This window comes from Ostrinia furnacalis, unplaced genomic scaffold, assembly GCF_004193835.3.
Source record: "Ostrinia furnacalis isolate ACB-3 unplaced genomic scaffold, ASM419383v2 OfSCF6942, whole genome shotgun sequence".
Classification (NCBI taxonomy): Eukaryota; Metazoa; Arthropoda; class Insecta; order Lepidoptera; family Crambidae; genus Ostrinia; species Ostrinia furnacalis.
In genome coordinates, this window is record NW_021137181.1 from 357,049 (window position 1) to 379,282 (window position 22,234).

At 40.7% G+C, this 22,234-nt stretch overlaps 3 protein-coding genes across 3 annotated transcripts; 1 reads left to right on the forward strand and 2 right to left on the reverse strand.

The window, feature by feature from the left end:
* Positions 1 to 288: 288 nt before the first annotated feature.
* LOC114363037 (uncharacterized) lies at positions 289 to 2,433 on the reverse strand. The gene is made up of 6 exons (XM_028318632.1): positions 2,367 to 2,433; positions 2,136 to 2,252; positions 1,905 to 2,084; positions 1,633 to 1,709; positions 1,118 to 1,255; positions 289 to 662 (listed from the first exon to the last, which is right to left on the reverse strand). Exons 1-6 carry the CDS (start codon positions 2,431 to 2,433, stop codon positions 453 to 455), a joined length of 789 nt encoding a protein of 262 aa, XP_028174433.1. The 3' UTR covers positions 289 to 452.
* Positions 2,434 to 3,956: 1,523 nt separating this feature from the next.
* Positions 3,957 to 15,289, reverse strand: LOC114363018 (uncharacterized). The gene is made up of 16 exons (XM_028318610.1): positions 14,548 to 15,289; positions 14,302 to 14,462; positions 14,020 to 14,139; positions 13,794 to 13,937; positions 13,572 to 13,656; positions 13,241 to 13,416; positions 12,544 to 12,738; positions 11,565 to 11,732; positions 9,833 to 9,985; positions 9,561 to 9,742; positions 8,898 to 9,057; positions 8,333 to 8,462; positions 7,955 to 8,035; positions 7,446 to 7,580; positions 6,842 to 7,016; positions 3,957 to 4,126 (listed from the first exon to the last, which is right to left on the reverse strand). The coding sequence occupies exons 1-16, from the start codon at positions 15,203 to 15,205 to the stop codon at positions 3,973 to 3,975; spliced, it is 2,877 nt and encodes a 958-aa protein (XP_028174411.1). The 5' UTR covers positions 15,206 to 15,289; the 3' UTR covers positions 3,957 to 3,972.
* Positions 15,290 to 18,821: 3,532 nt separating this feature from the next.
* Positions 18,822 to 20,835, forward strand: LOC114363015 (transmembrane protein 177). Its single transcript, XM_028318606.1, has 4 exons — positions 18,822 to 19,451; positions 19,577 to 19,713; positions 20,034 to 20,125; positions 20,217 to 20,835. The coding sequence occupies exons 1-4, from the start codon at positions 19,294 to 19,296 to the stop codon at positions 20,784 to 20,786; spliced, it is 957 nt and encodes a 318-aa protein (XP_028174407.1). The 5' UTR covers positions 18,822 to 19,293; the 3' UTR covers positions 20,787 to 20,835.
* The last annotated feature ends 1,399 nt before the right edge of the window (positions 20,836 to 22,234 follow it).

A 22,234-nucleotide genomic window follows, 5' to 3' on the forward strand; every position in this document is an offset into this window, starting at 1 on the left:
ATTGACTTGAAGTTTAAAATTATGTGTTATCTCCATGTTGTCTCTGACACATCAGTGTTGTAACCTGTAAGTCATAGACAATAATCGGTAAATTATTCAATCATTTTTATTACTGATTGCAATTAAATAGATTTAAATAGGGCCTTAATCAACAATGTATTTTTTCTTCATTGAATGTACTACTAATTATTTATTGCACTGCTTTATAAAGCATTATAAATTCTTTCTATAGGTACGTAAGTACTACAATAATTTCAATTCGCGATTAACGAGAGGTTTTGTCGCCTCACTAGGGCACAGATTAAAAATGTTTTAATGTCAGTTGGCCATATTTGTTTACATTTAAGGAAATTTCTAAAGAATCCGACTTTAGTGCTGTTTTGCCTCACAAAGTGTCTTGCAATTTATTCCCCAGTCGTGTCTGGGCCGGGCGGCGCAGACACGGCCTCGTCCTATATGTTAAGTGCGCGCTTGCGCGGCGGCTCTCGCGCGGCGGCCCCGCGGTACCGGCGGCGCGGCGCGCGCGGCGTCTCTGGCTCGGGCGGCGCGGACGCCGTCACGAGGTTGCGAGCGTTGCCGAACGACGGCGCCTGCCCGATCGTCTCTTGGAACTGTCGCACGCGCTCCACTAGCTCCTCGTCGTTCTCGATCAGCTCCTCGATCTGGAACGAAAATTTTTTTTAAGATACTAGCTTTCACTAGAGCTTCGTTCATACGAAAGTTGGGACAGAAAGTACTCTAGTGGTAATCACGGACCGGGAGACATCGTGTAGTAGACGATCCCACTTTGTAAACCGACGATCCAGTGAAGGTTCAATCCAGTTTACTGATGCTTCGTCCTCATGGATTTCGGACTCCTGCAGCCAGACACCTAACAAAAGTTGGGGTAGAAAGTACAATCTAGTACTAGTGGGAATCACGGACCGGTTGTGTAGTACACGGTCCCACTTTGTAGACCGACGAACCAGTGAATGTCACGGGAGGTACCTGAATGTAGGCAGCGTAGTACCTTAGGGGAAATCTTTGGGGAGTCTTGACCAGCAGCGAACGTCTTTTGGCTAAAACGACGACCAGAAACAAATTAAGTAAATATAAGCATAGCAGTAACGTGACATACCTCGTGCCGGTAGTCGTTGAGCAGGTCGGTGGCGATGCGCACGAGATATGCAGCCACTTGCCCGCCGCGCGCGCGCAGCCGTCCGTATAGCCGCAGCACGGCCGGTACCAATACTTCCGCTACGGTGCGCTTCATTTTCTGCAAAGAAAATATACTTCTGTATAGTTACTATTCATTACAACGCTATTTTCCACTGAAGGCTGTAACACGATGCAAAGATATTGGTATATTGATAACACGTGGTGGAGACTTCTAATATGCGGTACCCGTTTGAACATCTTTCCCCCGAGAAAAAGGTTGGAAGTAATAAAATTGTTACGAGACTATTCCCACCACTGAAACTCCTGTGTAACCAGGATCTACAGCTTGACCGCCACAAAAACCCAACCAATGAAGGTCAAGTTTGTCCCGGGGGAAAGTTAAACTGTCATTGGACCCGCAACGAAATTAATCAGAAGAGCACAGGAGCCGTTCAAAATTGTTAGGCAGCAAATAAATAACGAGAAGGCACTCACATGGGACACTATGTTTGTAGTTACACGTTCTTGGAGATCGTCGATATCTGCATCACCGCTATTTTTTTCAGGTTTTTCTGAAATAATTTTAGCAATATTATACTCTTACTCTCTGCAGAACTAATTACTCTTATGATTGATGAAGTATTGAATGAACAGTCATCTCATTCCCACTATACAATACATAAATCGCGGAAAGAGGTTCAAATTGATCTGTATAATCAAATGAAATACATTTTTAGGTTGTTGCCAACACTAACAAACACTCTCACTCGGCAGCTTCATCCTAAGCCCGCAGAGTAGCGTAATGGTATCCAACAGGGCAGCATAGAGCGCGGGCGAGAGCTCCTCGTCGCACTCGTCGGCCGCGTGGCCCAGCACTTCGCGCGCCAGTTTGCACCGGACGTTCAGTTTCTGCACTAGCGACAACCGCTGCAGCACCTTGCCGTAGACTCATCGAGTCATTCGCAAGTCCCTAACGAATCATTAAGTCCACCACTCACTCGGTAGCTTCATCCTAGGCCCGCAGAGTAGCGTGATGGTATCCAACAGGGCAGCATTGGGCGCGGGCGAGAGCTCCTCGTCGCACTCGTCGGCCGCGTGGCCCAGCACTTCGCGCGCTAGTCAGCACTGAACGTTCAGTTTCTGCACTAGCGACAACCGCTGCAGCACCTCGCCGTAGACTCATCGAGTCATTCGCAAGTCCCTAACGAATCATTAAGTCCACCACTCACTCGGCAGCTTCATCCTAGGCCCGCAGAGTAGCGTGATGGTGTCCAACAGGGCAGCATCAAACGCCATACAACCAGTGGACCAAATACTTATTATAACCCTACTGTTCTACGCAACGGGAAGTTATGAACGTGTAGGTACTAGGTGATATCTTCTACATCGAACAGCCAACTGTGCATCGTATAGTGCACAAAGTAACAACCAAAATAGCTGCTATGAAATCGCTTTACATAAACATGCTTATTTCTGAGGAATAATATGGGGACATCGCATAGTAGCATTTCCAAGAGTTGTTGATTTGTCAATTTGATGCTCTGTCAACAATGATAAATGTCAATTGTGATTACGTTTCGGTCCACGATCGCCACTTAATAGATTTCAACAATAAAAATTATCACCTTTAAAATTATTTTTTTAATTAAATAAAAATGCAAGCATTAATTTTTTTATATGATAAAACGACATTTATGTATAATAGAAACTAAAAATAAACTGTTGTATGTTAAGTTGATTGAGTAATATTTCCATAAAAGACGATACATAACCAAACGATGATGCGTGTAACGGATAAAAAACGTAAAGTTATCATTTGTGTAAATGAAAACATACTTTTTTTGGTAAATGTTGCCATTATGTAAACATTTGAGAGCTGCTTAGCTGATCACGGCTTCAAATCCGTTGAGTAGCGTTTGAGAATACCATTTAAAATTGAAGGATACTTAAATTTAGGAGCCCGTCAGCTGAGTGACAGATTTGAGTAGTGTTTCAGTATTCGGCCGTTAATTAACTAACAAAAAGTTCAAAATGAGTTACGAGTGTTTGAAAGTGTTACCACATTTGAATCCTGAAATGTATGAATGCTTGTCAGATAACACCTTTGTTAAGGTTTGACACGTAACAAAATTTGCGTGTTTTGAGCTCATTAGTCGGTTTTATCATCACTTAAAACCTATGTTCATGTTTCTTCAGTTTTGTCAGATAACACCTTTGTCCACTTACCCCTTCAATTTATTGATACCTGAATTTTCAACATACATAGAGGCCATAAGGTAGGGCGAAATGAAGATAAGTTTTGATCTGCTATTCTAATTATAGGTTGAGGCCGAAGCTGCTGATTGGGTTTCAGTACGAGTTGAGTGCGACTGATCTGTGAATTGTTCTTACTTTTGATTTAGCTTACCGGGAATGCGTGCGATGTGGAATTCATTGGGGGAGGCCTATGTCCAGCAGTGGACGTCCTGTGGCTGAAATGATCTTCTTCTTTTCGTGTCGACAACACACCTACACAGTGTCAGCCCAAAACTCCGCCACAAGAGTGGCGTTGTCAGTAGCACTCATCAAATCCTCCTGAGTGCAGTTGCTTGGGCACTCAGGGCACGACAACAGAAGGGCTGAAATGATGATGATGATCATCATCATCATCATTTCAGCCACAGGACGTCCACTGCTGAACATAGGCCTCCCCCAATGCTTTCCATGTTGATCGATTGGCAGCGGCCTGCGTCCAGCGCTTCCCTGCTACCTTTACGATGTCGTCGGTCCACCTTGTAGGTGGACGTCCCACGCTGCGTTTTCCGGTACGCGGCCTCCATTCCATGATGATGACGATTACCGGTAATACAGCGGCGTGCGCAGACGCAGGTAGCCGGCCAGGAGTAGCCTCGTGAGCGCGCGCGCCGTGGCCCGCCGCAGCGGGGCCGCCGCCTCAGGCGCCAGGCAGCCGCAAACCGAACCCAGCAGCGGCTCCACGATGCACGTGTACCTAGGAGCGTGATAACATTGAACTCAGCACAGATTGTGTCATAAAACTCATTTATTTTTGCAAATAGGCTTTTAAAAAGCACTTTTACACGTCCCAATATTAACCCTACCACTGCTTCGGGACAATAAATGGGCCAGTGCTGAGAAGAAGCAGCGCAAGAAACTCAAGTCACTATTGTCAGCCTCCTTTTCAAGGGTTTACAATCTTTAAAATATACAAATTATAGTCATAAGTATTGATGCGAGCTAGGTAGTTAAACATTTTTAATAATCATCAACTTTATAGTAGCCTTTTTACATTAAGGTGCTTATGATATGTGCTTTAAATTTATAAATGGGCAATTCTGCAACAGTTTGTGGTAATATTTACGATTAGCTGTCTAGTTTCAGCAGAGTTAGGACCATCCCCACTTTTCCAGTGGTTATCGTAAGAGGCGGCAAAGGGAGAACTTTCAACATCATCATGCTTGACCCGTGCGAGGAGTGTAGGCCGAATCCTTTCTTTTGCCTCTAGTAAATTAGAGAGCATCGTCTTCCTGCAATGGAAACCGAATGACCCTGATGACTGATGATAATTACGATGTCGGCACATAAGTTTAACAAATCTACCTCTATACAAGGTGTTAGGTAAATAGGTATATGAGCCGACACTAGCCCATGTTAACATGGGCATATAAATAGTATTGTGAAGTCAGAAATTTGATATCATCATTGTAATTTTTTTAATTTTCATACTGCTACTCATACATCGTATGAAAATTAAAATAATTAAAGTGAAGATATCAAATTTCTGACTTCACCATACCATTTATATGCCCATGTTAACATGGGCCAGTGTCGACTCATATACCCATTTACCTAACACCCTGTATAAGTAGTTTTTTACGTCGGGAAATGGCCGAATGGATGACCTGGGTGGTGAGGAGAGTCCCCACCAGTAACCATGTACCAACCTGGTGCAAATGTCGGTGAGTGCCAGCAGCGCGTTGATGCGCGCGGGCAGCGGCGCCGATGGCTCCTGCAGTAGCGCGGCCAGCGGCCCGGCCGCGTCCGCCGCCGCCGCGCGGGAGCGGACGCATAACCGGCCTAGTCCTGCCACGCTGGTGCCGCGACGCTCCTCGCACCACTCTGCATGAATATATTAATAAATCTATATATATANCCTTTTTATATTCTTGCACTTACATCTCACCATTTCCAGGCAAGCCTCGGCAGCTACGGGCAAGCCGGTCCATGTAGGCTCCATCTTGCTATCGGCTCTGGTCCACCCCCAACCAGTCGGGTAAAGGGAAGACTTGGATTGATCTAATAAGTAAGTGGATAGATCTTGAACAAGGGACGACTAGAAAAGAGGACCAAAATCCCAACAGAACAGCCTAATCTGGTTTACTGATAGCTCAAAGATGCAGTAGCGGCGGGTGCCAAGCATCAGAGGGTGACACATGTCGCACAGATAAGTACTCACTGGCGCATCTGCATAGCAAGTCTGCGGTCTATGTCATTGTCTTTCAATCTTGGAATCGGTAGGTAACCCCAAAATCGTGGGGGTTACCAGGGGGTGCCTTAGGGCTTACGCCGCCACTGTAAAGATGGCCTTGGGAACAGGAACGGGCGTCTACTGTAAACACTTCGAACATAGTGAACGCTTAAGGAGGTTTGCTACAGTGTNTAAAATAATAATTCTTGCTTGCTTATGAACCAAATAGTATGAATTCATGGATAAAATAAATATTTTTTTCCGATGCGCAATAAAAATCGCCCGCTGTGTCCTGAAGAAATATTTTTTTCCACCTACTTTTTGCGAAAAAAGTACCATACAATGTTATATTTTTATAATCCTGATAAATATAGCTTTCAGGTCATATTTTTTTTATTAGATTATCTCCAGTTGTTTAAAAGTAAATGACGTTTATTTAAAAAAATACTTTTTGATTTTTGAGAATTTTACTCAATATTTCAATTTTTTTGTATGAAAAGGCAAAAAGTTTGTTCTAGAAATGAATTCGCCATCCTTTAATTATCTGAAAATGATACCACACTTGCCCTAATACCCATAGTTTTGAAGATATGGGCCTTAAAGTGAAGCGCGGCGGAAGGAAACTTTCCCCCCCTCCCCCTGCTACCACAGGGGGGGCTCCCGATGTCTACCGACGGAAATCCACTCAGGAGCACCCAAAGAACCACTGTTGCAAAAATGAGCCTTCTATACCAAAGTGGAGGGGTTCTTGCACTAAATTCCCTACTATGATGCGAGCTAGGTAGTTAAACATTCCAAACATTTTTAATAATCATCAACTTCTATAACCTTTTTACATTAAGGTGCTTATGATGATATGTGCTTTAAATTTATAAATGGGCAATTCTGCAACAGTTTGTGGTAATATTTACGATTAGCTGTCTAGTTTCAGCAGAGTTAGGACCATCCCCACTTTACCAGTGGTTATCGTAAGAGACGGCTAAGGGAGAAGTATCAACATCATCCATGCTTGACCCGCGCGAGGAGTGTAGGCCTTCTTTCTTTTGCCTTTAATAAATTAGAGAGCATCGTCTTCCTGCAGTGGAAACCGAATGACCCTGATGACTGATGATAATTACGATGTCGGCACATAAGTGTAACAAATCTACCTCGTAATTATAAGTATTTTTTTACGTCGGGAAATGGCCGAATGGATGACCTGGGTGGTGAGGAGAGTCCCCACCAGTACCATGTACCAACCTGGTGCAAATGTCGGTGAGTGCCAGCAGCGCGTTGATGCGCGCGGGCAGCGGCGCAGATGGCTCCTGCAGCAGCGCGGCCAGCGGCCCGGCCGCGTCCGCCGCCGCCGCGCGCGAGCGGACGCATAACCGGCCTAGTCCTGCCACGCTGGTGCCGCGACGCTCCTCGCACCACTCTGCAGGAATACATTAATAAATAATAAATAAAAATTCTTTATTACAGACAATTTAAAAAAGTCCAAATGCGGGTTCATAATAAAAATAAACAAAGGAAAATTGTACCCTGTGCAGAGACGGACCATCATGGTGGTGGATAAGGCCCCGTGATCAGTCTCTGCACAAGACACTTCCACAGCGGCGATGTGTATCTGTCCTCTATGGTCCCTAGAATGCTGTTACGACTGACTCGCAATGGTAATAAGGCATACAGATTTGGTCTAATCTCAGTGTCCAATTTGCAAAATGTCAAGTGGTAGCAAAATGTCCAAGTCGCAAAACGTTCAAGTTGCGAAACGTTCAAGTCTTAAAGGTGAGGTTACCCTCCTGAGGTAGGTTGCGCACCTCAGGCGGTGCCTAGCTCTTCCGCGCGGACTATAATAACGTACCAGGCGGCGGGTCGGGCACGGCGGCGAGGAACAGCCGCAGCAGCGCGGCGGAGGGCGGCGCGGGCGCCACCAGCGACAGGTCGGCGGCGCGCACCCACTCCTCCAGCTCGCCGCCGTTCAGCGCGCGCCGCTCCGCTGACAAACAATACCACATTGATTTTTTATCTACCATGGAGTGATTTATTAAGCCTAAAAAGGTATACTGAATATCGATAAACCCTACTTGGGTAAAATGGCTTGAGTAATTTTTTTTTTTTCCTTTATTCCATCATGCGATCAGTCAGAAGACTATGAACAGATTTGTTCTGTGATTATCGGCTTGAGTAAATAGCCACCAAATAAACCGGGACCGAACTAAAATCGAACCCCGGACCTCTGAGCCTGAGACAATGGTCTTATGAAAACTCATTTACTTCGAATAAAAATAAATTTCAATACTGTTTCGAATATTAGTAGACAACTATTGTTAAAAATATGACGAAGGAAACTATTGTAAGAACATCACTTACACAGTTGCATTAGTTCAGTTGCCCACAGTAAGTTAGACGGGTCGAGATGTGCCGCAAGGGCAGCACATGCGATTCTGCAACCTAAAAAAATTTTTTATTTAAAGCGATTTCGCACTACGTCCAATGCGTATCCGTGAATACGGTTTTGAACAGTCGTAGAACTATTTGTATGGTAGTTTACGCACTTGATCAGATTTAGACGTAGTAGTGCGAAACCGCTTTTACACAAACGATAGTTTGTTGAGGCAAGTCACCCAAGTGATAAGATGGATATTATTATGTCCGTGTTATGATACTTTTTTACTTAGTAGCTACGTAACTTTTAGTACATTTAGAAATCTTCCTTCCTTTACAGGCATACAAGTTTTAGATAGCTACCGTCGTCCCCGGCGGCCGCGAGGCGCTTGACGAGGTGGTCGCGCAGCGCCGTGCGCGCGGCGTCGCCCAGGCAGCGCGCCCACGTGCTCAGCAGCTCCAGCGTCAGTGGCATCAGGCGCGGGTCGTGCTCCTGGGTGTGGAAAGGAATATTCTTAACGCATTATAAGTTCGGTCGTTTCCTTTTCGGCCGGTACAGTCTTTAATATCAGTCGATATTCACTGCACTTGTGAATAAGTACTGTCGCTCCGGAACTGTTTGTGGGGAGCAGCAATCAGTAAGATCATGTCGGCTATTTTAATGAGCATGCGGTTTAACATGCGAGTTACGCTTTTTGTAATCATCATCATCATCATCATCATCATTTCAGCCATAGGACGTCCACTGCTGAACATAGGCTTTTTGTAATGTTACAGATCAATTTAAGTAAGATATCGTGCTAGGTGGTCAATGTGTCTGCTAGGCAGCGCTGCAGTCTTCGGCGTATGGACTATTACAGTACCCGAAGCTAAACACTATGGCGTTGTGTCGTTGTAATACAGGCTATTTTATGTAGTCTGTACATACCGCGTCGCCGCGGGCCAGCGTGTAGTAGTAGTCGAGCAGGAAGCCGAGCTCGGTGTAGTCGACGTGGCGCGCGGCGCTCGTGAGCAGCACCAGGCACTGCAGGTCGCGCGCGTCGCTGCCCACGCGCAGGTGCGTGCTCACGATGTCTATGAGCCGGTGGCTGCGCACATTATTGCAATAAATACCTAGTATAGCTTGTATAAACAGGTTTCTTAAGCTTCAACCACACCAACGCGTGCATATCGCCATCGCCGGCGCGATCATAGTCCAATGACAGGTCGCGCGGACTGTCATGGGTCGAGCTACCTGTCATTGGCCTATGATCGTGCCGGCGATGGCGATCTGCACGCGTTGGTGTGGTTGAAGCATAAGAGTACTGGGAATTACCAGATCTCAGAAACAGTTGGCAGTCAAAGTAATGAATAAAATGGACATCAAATGCTGTGTTTGTTCCCAGTTTTGCCAAGGACTTAGCGAGCTTGAAACAGTCGGTTTTTTTTTATAATTTGTAACGTGCTTAAAAGATCACGAGTCAGAATGCGTGTAAGCTGGTTTATAGAGCTAAATGTATGACATTGGGTCATACAAACAATTTTTGGGAGATGTATTCGAAAGTAAGAAAGTACAACCACAACACACAAATGGTTAGTTACGTAAACTTACCTTATACATTTGGAGGATTTATTCAACAGTGTGCAGGCTTTTTGTAGATGCCTCCTCATGTTGTGCCGGGTAACAGCCGCCAAGAACTTCCATGGCAGCTGGTCTTCGACAACATTCACGTCATATTTCCTGAGGCGATCTATTAATATCTGCTGTACTAGTGTTACTACTTGTTCCTGAACCTGTTGAAATATTAATTTACAACTTTGACAATATAATATTCTGTGATACATCGACTTTTCTAAAAGGAGACAAAGGACAATTATATTCACCTTATTTTCAGGATCCGAGAGTTGGTGCATCGGCCCCAAGAGGAAAGCATCAAAGACCGCGTCACAGGGCGTATGCAACACGAGCTCGCCCAAAGCAGAGATGGCTGACGAGCGAACTAAGATACTCGCGTCCCGGCACAACCCTACTAGGATCTATAAAATAAGAGACAATTAGTACTTTTTTTTGTAATTAACAATGTGGTTAGAAGCAATGTTAGTATTTTCGCTTGCAATAGCTGAGTAATTTTTTTGTATTATGCTTAAGAGCGTTTACGTCTAGCGTGGCATGTCAAGTTTAGGTAATTTCGATGCTAGTTTTATTCACACTAAAATAATTATGACTGTGTGAGTGTTTTCACGCTCTATAGTCAAACCAAAATACTTTGATCCGCCATCGTAAAAGTGTGCCAGGCTGTCAAGTGACAGCTCAAGGAAACTATAAAATCTTTAAATCTTCCAACACCGACTCCATAATCTATACTAATATTATAAAGCTGAAGTTGTGGACCATGACGCTCAACCACCATAAGCAAGCTATGGTGTTAGTGCATCTAATTTACACTATCTTGGTTTGTCTATATATACTGGGCAGGGTAAAAAACTTCGTCACCGCGATGCAGGATTGTATGCGCGGTGGAGTTTGCCATAGTAAGATCGTAACAGCGCCATCTGTTAGTACGGTTTGTAGTGGCGCAATTTATTAATCACAGTTTGTTTATTTGGTTGAACGCGCTAATCTCAGGAACTACTGGACCAATTTGAAAAATTCTTTTTGTGTTGGATAGTCCGTTAATCCCTGAAGGCTTTAGGCTATATATCATCACGCTAAGACCACTAGGAGCGGAGCACCAATGAAGAATGTTTCAAATCAGTGATTTTTTTTATCAAGCTATTTTTGTGTTGAATAAAGGAAGAATATTGGTGAAAAAATCACTTAGATTTTTGGGTATTTCACGTTCTTTTAATTTGTGATTTCTTATTGTAAAATGCTTAAATCTAGAAATTTTCTCAGATAACTATTTGCCTAAGGATTTATGCTATAGGATATAAATGTTTGTTAAATCGTTTACACAGTGTTTTTATAAAAATTTCAGCTTGTAAACTGACGCTAAAGTGGAAATTTACAAAACCTGTGTGGACTTATCTTGATAGAATTCTTAAATGCTAAACTAATCGCAATATTTTCTCAATTAACTATTTAGACGACGAAATTGCCTAACTATTTATGCCTATAACATATTTGTAGTATTACTGGTTAATGATTGTAACGAGTTGAAAAAGTACTGTTTTTGCGCCAAACGGCGTAAACGCTCTTAACACAAGGTACAAATTTTTTATATTTTTTTTATTTTAAATTTAAAAGTATGCTTTTAAATAAAAAAATAATTGTAACTTGTTGTTTGACTAAAATTGGAAGGTATAAAAAAGAAGTTACGGTCAAAGACCCTAAACCACTACAGAAAAACCACAATAGTAAAAAAAAAGTACTAAAGTCCGGTCTCTGAGCACGTAGAATTTTGTCTCATGACCCGAAGCTACCCATCCTTATTGCTCGCGCGCACTCACTGCGGGCGCCCGTCGCACAGTCGCGACCGCAATATAATTACGCGCGAGCGACAAGGATGGGTATCTTGGGGTCATTGGACAAAATTCTACGTGCTTAGAGACCAGACAGTGTCATCAACAAAGAGCCCGATTGTGACCATTTTCGTAAACTAAATTATGTACTTACGCCCACGTCATTAGCGGAGGGTTTAGTAGGTTCTCCGTCTGGCTCGATGCCGGTCAGCAACCGGTGCAGCAGGCCTACGGACGCCCGGCGCACGGCCGCTCGCTCGTCACACACGCAGCGAGCGCACACCGCCATTAGGCGGGACACTTCACCGTCACCGTTCAGATCCTGTAACCAACAAAAGTAACATAGTTAACAAATACGCTTTTCCTTGAGATTATCTTTTTTTTTATCCACAACGAGGAAGCTTTTGGCCTGTATCTCACTTGATGGTAAGTGATGAGCAGGCCGAAGGTGGAAGTGAGCTTCACCCGGAATCCTCAACCACGGAGGAACTGGCTATCTTACCTCTAGCTGCCGGAACACAACAATGATGTTAACATTGTTGTTATGGCGACAGACTTAGGTAAGATGATGGTAGCTAGCCAGGTGGACTTAGAAGAAGCCCTACCACCAACCAAACCGAACAGAAAAATCTGCCCCCACTGGGAATCACACCCGGGACCTCTGCGTCTGAATGATGTTTAACTAAGGCAGGCTGGACCTATAACCAACAAAAGTGGCATGCGCTTTACAAATTTTCTTTTTCTTGAGATTTTTATGATGTTCAACTAAGGCAAGCTGTTGCAGGTACAACAATTCCACCAATCTCAGCCTAATGTTTTTTTTTGTCATAAATGATTTGTCCCAAATCAGCGACAAAAAAGTTATGAAGTAAGAATGGTTTTTGGAGACTTACTATAAATGATAATGATATTGGTTGCAATAGAGCGCTTTAGTTACTGTCGAAATCGATTTTTATTTCGTTTTATAGTTGTCCGACACTGAACCATCCCAACTATGAGATTGTCAGGAGGGCGCTACTATCAATACTGGATTATTAGTTCCGATTTTTACCGCTTGTTTGACGTTTCAGAATCGTGACTATAGTGCGATTGTCATTTGTTAGTAGATGACAGTTTTTTATTTTTCTAATAACCCGTATGGCGTGCTTCATGGGCGCGCGCGGGCTGGCCACGCAGTCGGCGAGCACTTGCAGCGCGCGCGTGCGCAGCGTGCTGGACACGTCGTTGACGCGCTCGTGCACGGCGCGCAGGATGTCGGCGTACGGGACCGTGTGCGGCCGCTGCCTGAGCAAGCCGGCCACGTCTTCCTCCGTTATTTCTTGGTCCTCCTACATTGGAAATGAAAAAAAAAACCTTTTTTTTCTTTCAAAAATCACACCTTTTCCAACTGCATAAGATTCCACAGTATCTAGCTTGACGTGTCATCGTTTGTACAGTCAGCTACAAATAAATAGTTTGAGACACCCAAAGGAGCCAAAAAGTACGCAAGACGTCCTTGTTACTAAATATTAAGAATAAGAATTTTATCAATAATTACTTAGCCTAGATACATTTTGAAGTGAATGAAATTATTAACACCTAGACTAAGCAAAATTGCCTGTATCATAGGTATCTTCATTAAACTATACTACTAACTGGAATAAGGTTGTGTTGTCAACTGGTCAAAAGCCAATTTGGGTGTCACAAACTATGTATTTGATGCTGACTGTAATACAACAGCAAGAAATATTTTATCAACTTTTCGATCCCTTATCATTAGTCTGATTGAAACTATGATAAAGCAAAGGAATGATTCTAGGTCATTTAAAAGTGAGGCATTCATATACATACATTATTTGGTGGAATTATAGTCTCTTGACTATCTTGACTGCTTTCATCTTCAGTCATCATTGCACTGCTAGTTTGTCCCTCCACTTCCATACTTGTGCTAGCTGTAGAGTCTCCAATTCCTGAATCTGATGCAGTATTTTCAGGCTGTTCAAGTTCAGGTTGTGTTTCAGATGATTCTATAAAATTGTACCCATTTTATCAAAGTATCTATCTCAGTGGCAAGCACAAGCGAGAAAACGAAGTCATCTTGAGTATGATCAAACTATCGATTCTCGGCCCATTATAGTTTAAACACAATCTCACATTTTCTTAAAAGTCATTATTTACATACCTGCATTTTCCACTGGCTTTTCAGGTATGGACTCTTGAGGTTTTACTTCTTCAGGTTCATTGCTAAGTAAGTTGGATAACATTTCCTGTAAAAATATATGATATATTTTGAGATATTTCTGTATAATCTTTTTAGACAAAATTATGATGTCAGCTGTTGGTGAAGCAATTGTTACCCAGTGCCATGTAGAAAATATTTCTTTTAGAATATTAAAGAAGATACCATTGCAATCTGACGATGTGAGATTTTTGATGTTGTTGACAGCTTGAGCAACCATTTCACAATATTTCGGTAAGATTTACGTGGCAGTAGACTCATCAGGCCAACAACCAACGAGACTCGAGCGGCGCGAACTTCTGCGCGTTCCTAATGTAGAAGAAGAAACATGATGACATATAGTTTTAAATAAAATATAAATTATATTTTCTACATATAAATAACTACTTACCAAACCATCTAATGTGTAACAGAGATGTTGCAAAAGTACATTGTAACCAGGCAATGCTGCTTTACCATATTTACTCAGAAGCAGTCCAGAATACGTAACATATGACGCTCTTACAAGATTCTGTAAACAAAAAAGTAACTAGTGAATTAATTACTGTAGTGAGAACTATGAGTTAGCTTAGTAATCACTAAACTAGTCACCACCTAACTGGATTCAGTTAGGTTGTCATTTTCCACATTTCTTTGCTTAAAATAACATTGGATATTATAAAACATTACATACATTAGCATTTCTGGTATCAACAGATGCTGCAACCAGTTTTGGAAGAATGCACTTGAAAAGTAGTTTTATAGCTTCTTTGTTTGGCTCTCCATTAGCCTCGCATATTAATATATCAATCATTTCATAGATAACTCTTGATAAATTAGCAAGTTCAATTTTATCTGAAAATTTAAAAAAAAAGTATGAAAAATTATATTATGTATAATTCAAAATTCAGCAATGAGACAACACCATTTTTATACTTACCAATATTCAACTTATTAACAATAGCACCTCCAGTAATATCTACTAAATTACTCAGGATGTCTTCAAAATTCATATCATTTGAGTTGAGCTGAAGCTTCTCTATTATAGCTCTTAGATCAATGACAAAGTTTCTTAGCTCTCTTATCACTGAATTTACTTCCCGAGTCAACTCTTTGGTATTGAAGTAATTCTCTTCATTGTCACACATAATTTTTGGAAATCCAAGACAACCAAGGGAATGTGCAAAAAGTTGGGAGTGATAAATATGATAGGCCTTATACCCAGGAATGGATAACAATTTGTAATACAAACGCGATGCAAGCAAAGCATTGTTTCTATATTCTTTAGAAACAACGTTCTTACTGCCTTGATCAATGTAATATGCAATGATGGCTAAAAGTTTTTGATGTCGGACATGAGTTGACAAAGCAGCCCAAGATTTTTCCTCGACGCTATCTTCAGTATTGAGCCATTCATCAAAGGATTTCATGATTTTCTTGATTACTGAACGTATATTGTCTTGAGCATCAATAGCAGCTTCATACTCGGTGGAAATTTCACCGAATTCAAGAAATTCTGAATAGTAAATACCCTGGACCCAATCATCATCAAGACAATCTAAGTGAATATTCTTTAGTTCGTTTAATACTTGATCCATTTTAACATTAAACCACCAGGAATTTTATTTACGTACTTTGTGAGCTAAACAAACAAATTAAACATGACCACCCAGACCACCACTCGCTGTATGCCATAGAGAAAAGTAATACATAGGCATACATCGCTGTATGCTTTCGTATTGTCAGTGTCAGTAATGTCAGTTTGACATTTTTGACAGTGGGGGCGTTTGGCGAAAAATAGCGTTTGTTAGAAATGAAGAATGTTCACTAATTTTGTTTTTTAGCTCTCTGTATTCTCTGTTAAAAATAAAAAATACACGTGAAACAATACGTGAAAGAATTATTTCGATACGTCAATTATTTTCCAAGATATTGAATTTTAAAAGTGCGGGCGGCGGCCGGCCCGCCATTTTATGCGCGTGACGTCATATTACAGTGACTGGCTCCTAATTGTATGGGTGGAATCTTGCAAGCTGAATTAAGACCCACTTCCAGGCAATTTCGCAAACACATGTGATTTGGATGACCATGCCATATTATGATGACATGGAGCTGATCTGATGATGGAGCTGGAAGGTGGCCATAGGAACTCTATAATAAAACGATTTAAATGCATCGAGTTTGGGCTAGTTCATTTTGTATTCATGAGTTTTATTAATCTAAGATTCATGAGTATTTTAATTCTATATAGTAATCAGGGTCTAATGATAAAGCTGGAAGGTGGTTTGGTTCAATTTTAATTTCTGTGATGGGTCTGGGTGTTAATATGTATTATGTACAGGGTGGGCCATGAATTAGTTAACATTTGAAAAAATCGTATAAAAAAAACCATTTAACATATTTTAGAAATCGTTTATTTACGAGAAAGCTAATTAGTTGTAATTTTTTTTTTAAATTATTTCGTCTAAATGACCACCGTTCCGGTTTTTGCGCTCATCTAAGCGAGTCCAGTGGGTCTAGACAAAGTGCAAATTATAATCGCAAACCAGTCGAAAAGTGGTCGAAAAGCCCCTTTTTTGTATGGAGTTTTGACGGATTCGATTTTCGATTCGATCAAAAAGTGCGTTTTGTCTAGGGGGGCTGAAGTTTTCAAATACTCTTCTGCAAAGAGACCGCGAGATCGCCGACATCTCTTCGATGATTTTTTCTTTAAGTTGACGCAGTGTATTCGGTTTATCAATGTAGACACGACTCTTTAAATCCCAACTAATCTCAACTAATATTATAAATGCGAAAGTAACTCTGTCTGTCTGTCTGTCTGTCTGTCTGTCTGTCTGTTACGCTTTCCCGCTTAAACCTCGCAACCGATTTTGATGAAATTTGGCATAGAGATAGTTTGAGTCCCGGGAAAGAACATAGGATAGTTTTTATCCCGGTTTTTGAAACAGGGACGCGCGCGATAAAGTTTTTCTGTGTCAGACAAAATTCCACGCGGGCGAAGCCGCGGGCGGAAAGCTAGTAACCCCATAAAAAGAAGTCTGCTGTCACCACATCTGGATANTATTAAACGCGAAATAAGCGTCTCACAGTAATGAGCGAAAAGTTGTTTAAATAAAACTGTTTCACGCAGTAAGCGCGTTGCGGCCCCGTGAAGCGATCCATTGCGACTAAATTTCCCAAGTAGCGAGCTAGTACCCCTGCCCAGGGTTGCCAGATATCAGCCAACTCAATTCGCCTAATTTTTCCTACCGAGTAGCCTAAATCGCCTAATTTTTTTTTTCTTAAAGTAGCCTAATTCGCCTAACATTTTGAGCTAAGTATACAAAAATTGCTTATACAAATACATATCAAATCGACACATTTAATGACAAACAGCTGTTTATTTCTTTCTAACTTACCCATGGTGACATAAAAAAAGAGATAGATAATGTTTGGTCAGTACTCATTCTGGAAACATTTTCATGTGACGTCACTACCTGACTTGTGCCGAGTAAATACAAGATTTAAGAAAACAACATGGCAATCAGCTGACAACTACACACACACACACACACAAACCTGTCAGCTGATTGCCTACATTGCGGCCATGTTGTTTTCTTAAATCGTGTATTTATAATGCGTGTAAGTGTGTGCGTAATGTATGTACTGAGCACGTTTATTTTAAAGTTACGCCAAGTCCATGAGATACGAGTATTACCTATCATACTAATATTATTAAGCGAAAGTGTGTATGGATGTCTGGATGTTAACATGTTTGTTACTCTCTCACGCAAAAATTGCGAAACGGATTTTGATGAAACTTTACAGCATCATTATTTATAACTCGGAACATGTTCTGTGACAAACTAAATTTCACGCAGGTGAAGATGCGGGCAAAAGCTAGTATCTTATATCTATACTTGTACGCACAGTACGCAATAGCTCTATCTCACTCTTATGAAGAGTGAGCGAATGGAAAGAACGGTGGATGTCTCAGATTAAGTGTTAGGTGGATGTGCATTATTACGTTTCGTTACTTTTGTTACATGCAAAATTTCTTTTTCCAAGGTAATCCTGAAGTAGCCTAAATAGCCCGATCTTTATTTCTAGGTAGCCTAAATGGCTACCGGTAGCCGTTTGCATTTTTTGGTCGCCATTTGACCCCCGAAGGTAGCCTAAATGGCGATATTCGCCTAATCTGGCAGCACTGCCCCTGCCCGCGCCCGCGCCCCGCGCGGCAATAGTTTGCGCGGTAAGTTACATTTAAATGTTAACGAATTCTTGGCCCACCCTGTATAATAAGTTTGTATTTACAAAAAAAAATGTATTTAAGTATGTTTATATCCGTTTTCTAGTGAGCGGACACTGTGAATGTACGTCACGCGGGGTCACGTGACCGTCGGCGGGACTCAATATTTAAGCGAACTTTGAATGCCTATAAAATCATAACTACTGGGTATTTTTGAATGAAATAAAATCTAATGTATTTGTAAATGTAAAAGTTTAACTGTAACATAGGTTTCAAGAGATTTTGCATACCTAGTAACATTCTCAATTGTTAGAAGAATGGCGATTGCCATGGCAACCGCCAAAGACTTTAGCATGTTTTTGGCTAGAAGGCTAGGTCTATATCTGTGGCTAGGATAGGACACCTTAAAAAAAAGGACACCTTTTCTAAACTTCAAAAGTGACGATTCCATATTTTTTTACACTAAAGGGATCTATTTTACGTACTAGTGCTAGCTAGCGCTATTTTCCGCTAAACGCCCCCGAGGTCATTTGATGACTGACACAAGACCACAGACAAACTAGAGTCCGACTGAGTCAGCCCCCCTAGACAAAACGCACTTTTTGATCGAATCGAAAATCGAATCCGTCAAAACTCCATACAAAAAAGGGGCTTTTCGACCACTTTTCGACTGGTTTGCGATTATAATTTGCACTTTGTCTAGACCCACAGAATAACTTTCCTGTGGGCTAGCCATCGAACATCGAAAATTGAGTTAAGAATGAGCTAAAAGTAGAATCGAAAATAGAAATAGTAAGATTATTTTAAATATTACGTCTCTGCTTTTTGTATGTGAGCGGAATGAAATACGAGCAGTGCGCAGTGCCCCGATTGCGCTAAATATTTTCAGCTACAACGCGACTAGACGACGAACGAAACTCACAAATTCGTCGCGCGGTCGGTGTCGCTTAATGACAGCTAGTTCAAACGAAATCAAAACGCAACCGCTTCTTTGTGTAAAAGCTGTGGTAAAAGCTGAAAGAAAGCTACTTTTCCACTTTTTCTCAAACTTGAGTCAAATGCCTTCACATAGAGTTAATAACTCTATGTGCCTTCACGAACAACTTTTATAGGAAAGTGGTTAAATCCGTTGTTTCGTCTTTGTTTGCGCGTGAACTTTACCGCGATACCGAATGTACACCTCAGCTGGAATGAAAAACGGAGCGCAACTGGAGAAGAAGCGCCAATGAATTTAGCACAAATTAATTAATAAAGTAATCGATTTATCGATTGTGGTGTTGGGACATTAGTACATTACTATTGTTATGACATAACATATGATTTTGACAGGCAGTCCGTCTCCGGCACTTCCACTGCCATTCCATCCATCTATTTTTCTCGTATTGGTGTATTGGTGATAGGATCACGATAGGATTGCAGCCGTTCTGTTTGTAATTATATTTACATCTTAACGAAAACATGAGTGTTAAAAGACCAGTGTCTTGGTTTTTGACCGAATCGGGGCGCAAGTTTACTTTTGCTTTGGTTACCGGTACTGGCTTTGCGTTTACAGCAGCGAAGTTCACTCCTCATACGTTGCTTCTTGATAAATACAAAGAATTCGTTCACTATTATCAGTAAGTATGTTTTTTGTCCTTTCTAATTAATTAATCGTCATTTTCGTCATCACTTGCATACATTAATTTATACCTACTTGCTATTCAATTTGTGTAGGTACAATAATTTTTACGTATTTTAACAGGAATAGTCAGCCAGTAAATCTGTCCGAAGAACTTGAAGATCGTTGCAAGAGTTGTTTGGATATACTTAAGGTGCCTGAAGTACACAGAAAACTCATAACACCTTTTAGTGTTTTTGGTTATGACTTGTTTCATGCAGGTAAGTAAAAATTATATAAGTCACATCTGTCGTAATAAATAACTAGAATAGTATTAAATTATAATAGATACAACAATTCTACTATTTTATTACTTTTACTAGGTTATATTTGGACATAATATCCATGAAAAAGATCCAACACAATTTGAGTGAAGTTGTGGGTTGGATCCTTACCATGTTAATATGTACGTCCATTTGAATTTTGATAGGTGCTCATTATGCAAGTATTTTACTTTTTTATTTAATAGATATTAACATCAGGATTGATTGTGTTTTGAAATTGTATTTTCCAACTTTTTATCTGAAGTTTTTCCATTTAGGTAGTACAAATTCAAAATATGGAGTTGCTATCGGTATCCCAGTCAACTTTAGTTATAAATCATTTGAAGATATTGAAAAGGATAGCATTCAGGTTAGTACATCATACTTTTATGAATCATCTATACAAAATGGATAAAATATATTGTAGATTAACAGTTATAATATTATACTATATGTTTCAGGTCAATCTAAAAAATGTAGACTGGACTACAGAAGCTGGTAAAAAGTTAGCAGATGCACTGATATTGCCAGAAAAAGTACAGCAGTTTGCAATTTGTAGAGAGATTATGATGACTCAGAACAACAAGTTTTTATATGAATCTGCTTATCCATTTGCATGTTTATTTCTGGCATATAATGTTTCTCAATTCATAAATACGAAATTAAATTTATACATTGCTCCACTTTCTATGAGGTTGACTTTGTATTCAATAGTAGGATTATTTAGTATGGGCACTTATTTTCTTATGAAAGATATGACTGAAGTTCACTATGAAACTTCAGTTGATAAGAAATTGTGTGAGTTAGGACCTGAATTTGTAGAAAGTGGAGTAATATTCTATGAAAAAATGTTACAAAGAAATCAAGCATTAAGAGAATTGATGGGTAAAGATGGTGAAGCTAAATATAGCAAGTTAGGTAATGAGAATTTCGCTATAAGGCAACCTCGAATTGCTCTTTCTCATAGGAAACAGTATTTTGTAGAGAAGTTAAATGAAATTAAAAAAGGGAATGAAGAAATTAATGAATAATTTAATTTAGATTTTTTAATTTCAATCATTGTAAGTAAACTAGGCGACATTTAAATTTAAATGTACAGAACTTATTTTGTTAATACATTTTTTTTTTGTTTTATTAATGTTTTACTTATAATACGATAAGAACAATAATTATGAACCCCACAACCTCAAAGAACATAATATTTTGCAAAATTTTTTTGTTTGTATCATCAAGAATGTTTAAAGGACGAAGCACACCTATCAACTCGGAAACAGGGTTGCCAGATACCAGCTAACTCAATTCGCCTAATTTTTCCTACCGAGTAGCCTAAATCGCCTAAAATTTTTTTTTCTCAAAGTAGCCTAATTCGCCTAACATTTTAAGCTAAGTATACAAAAATTGCTTATACACATACATATCAAATCGACACATTAAAGACAAACAGCTGTTTATCTCTTTCTAACTTACCTATAGTGATGTAGGAAAAAAGAGAGAGATTTTTGGTCAGTACCTACTCATTCATGCGCAACATTTTCATGTGACGTCACTTACTACCTGACTATTACTTATTCTGTGCTTGTGCCGAGAGATACATGATTTAAGAAAACAACATGGCCGCAATAGGCAATCAGCTGACAACTACACATACACACACACACACACACATACACACATACACACAAACCTGTCAGCTGATTGCCTATATTGCGGCCATATCGTTTTCTTAAAATCGTGTATTTATGTTACCGGCAGTGTGTATAATCCGGCATTATATACCAGCGGTTCCCGAAAGGTGGTCCGCGGAACCCTGGGGTTCCGTGGAAAGGCCGCAAGGGTTCCGTAAAAAATATTATCCCACGTTTCGTGACCGACGTTGTTCGCGCGCACCGACTTGTTTACGCACAAGGGAGGGGCAGGGCGTGCGAACGGAGTAGTAGGTACAGGGGTTCCGCTAGGAAAAGTATAATCAATTAGGGTTCCTTGGCAAAAAAAAAAATAGGAAACCCTGTTCTATACAATCCCTAGCCAAAAACGTTCAGTTATTGTATGAAATATTATTAATTTTATGCCCTGACTAGGTATTCTATACAATACCAAACGCGCAGCCGTCAATGTGTGTAAAAGATGATAGCAGGGAAAGGAGAGACGAAGCGGGCGGCCTTGCCTTCACGCTGGGTAAGGTCACCAGTCTAACCTAACCTAGAATTTTGTAATCCAACTAGTTTTCAAAAATGACCCCCACCCCCTTTACTACTCTAGATAGAAAAAAGTTGGAAAAAGTCCATACTCCATACTAAATCCGTCAATTTTTTTTTTATAGCCATGTAAACTTAAATGTTCAGTCCATTTTTAACTTTTCAGAAAAGTTCAAAGCTGAATTTAAAAAAAACTTGATGATATTTGCCAGTAAATTTAGATTTGATGCAACCCTATATCAATGCACGTCAAAACAAAATATTTACTTTGAGGCTACGCTTAG

Excerpts from the sequence above, each read along its gene's own strand:
- LOC114363037 (XM_028318632.1), bottom strand. The coding sequence starts at position 2,433 with ATGGCGTTTGATGCTGCCCTGTTGGACACCATCACGCTACTCTGCGGG. Across the intron at positions 2,085-2,135 it reads GCCTAGGATGAAGCTACCGA|TCTACGGCAAGGTGCTGCAG; the intron begins GTGAGTGGTGGA and ends TGACTCGATGAG. Across the intron at positions 1,256-1,632 it reads CTACAAACATAGTGTCCCAT|AAAATGAAGCGCACCGTAGC; the intron begins GTGAGTGCCTTC and ends TTTTCTTTGCAG.
- LOC114363018 (XM_028318610.1), bottom strand. The coding sequence starts at position 15,205 with ATGGATCAAGTATTAAACGAACTAAAGAATATTCACTTAGATTGTCTT. Across the intron at positions 13,938-14,019 it reads GTTACACATTAGATGGTTTG|GAACGCGCAGAAGTTCGCGC; the intron begins GTAAGTAGTTAT and ends CTTCTACATTAG. Across the intron at positions 11,733-12,543 it reads CCATGAAGCACGCCATACGG|GATCTGAACGGTGACGGTGA; the intron begins GTTATTAGAAAA and ends TGTTGGTTACAG.
- LOC114363015 (XM_028318606.1), top strand. The coding sequence starts at position 19,294 with ATGAGTGTTAAAAGACCAGTGTCTTGGTTTTTGACCGAATCGGGGCGC. Across the intron at positions 19,452-19,576 it reads GAATTCGTTCACTATTATCA|GAATAGTCAGCCAGTAAATC; the intron begins GTAAGTATGTTT and ends GTATTTTAACAG. Across the intron at positions 20,126-20,216 it reads TTGAAAAGGATAGCATTCAG|GTCAATCTAAAAAATGTAGA; the intron begins GTTAGTACATCA and ends TATATGTTTCAG.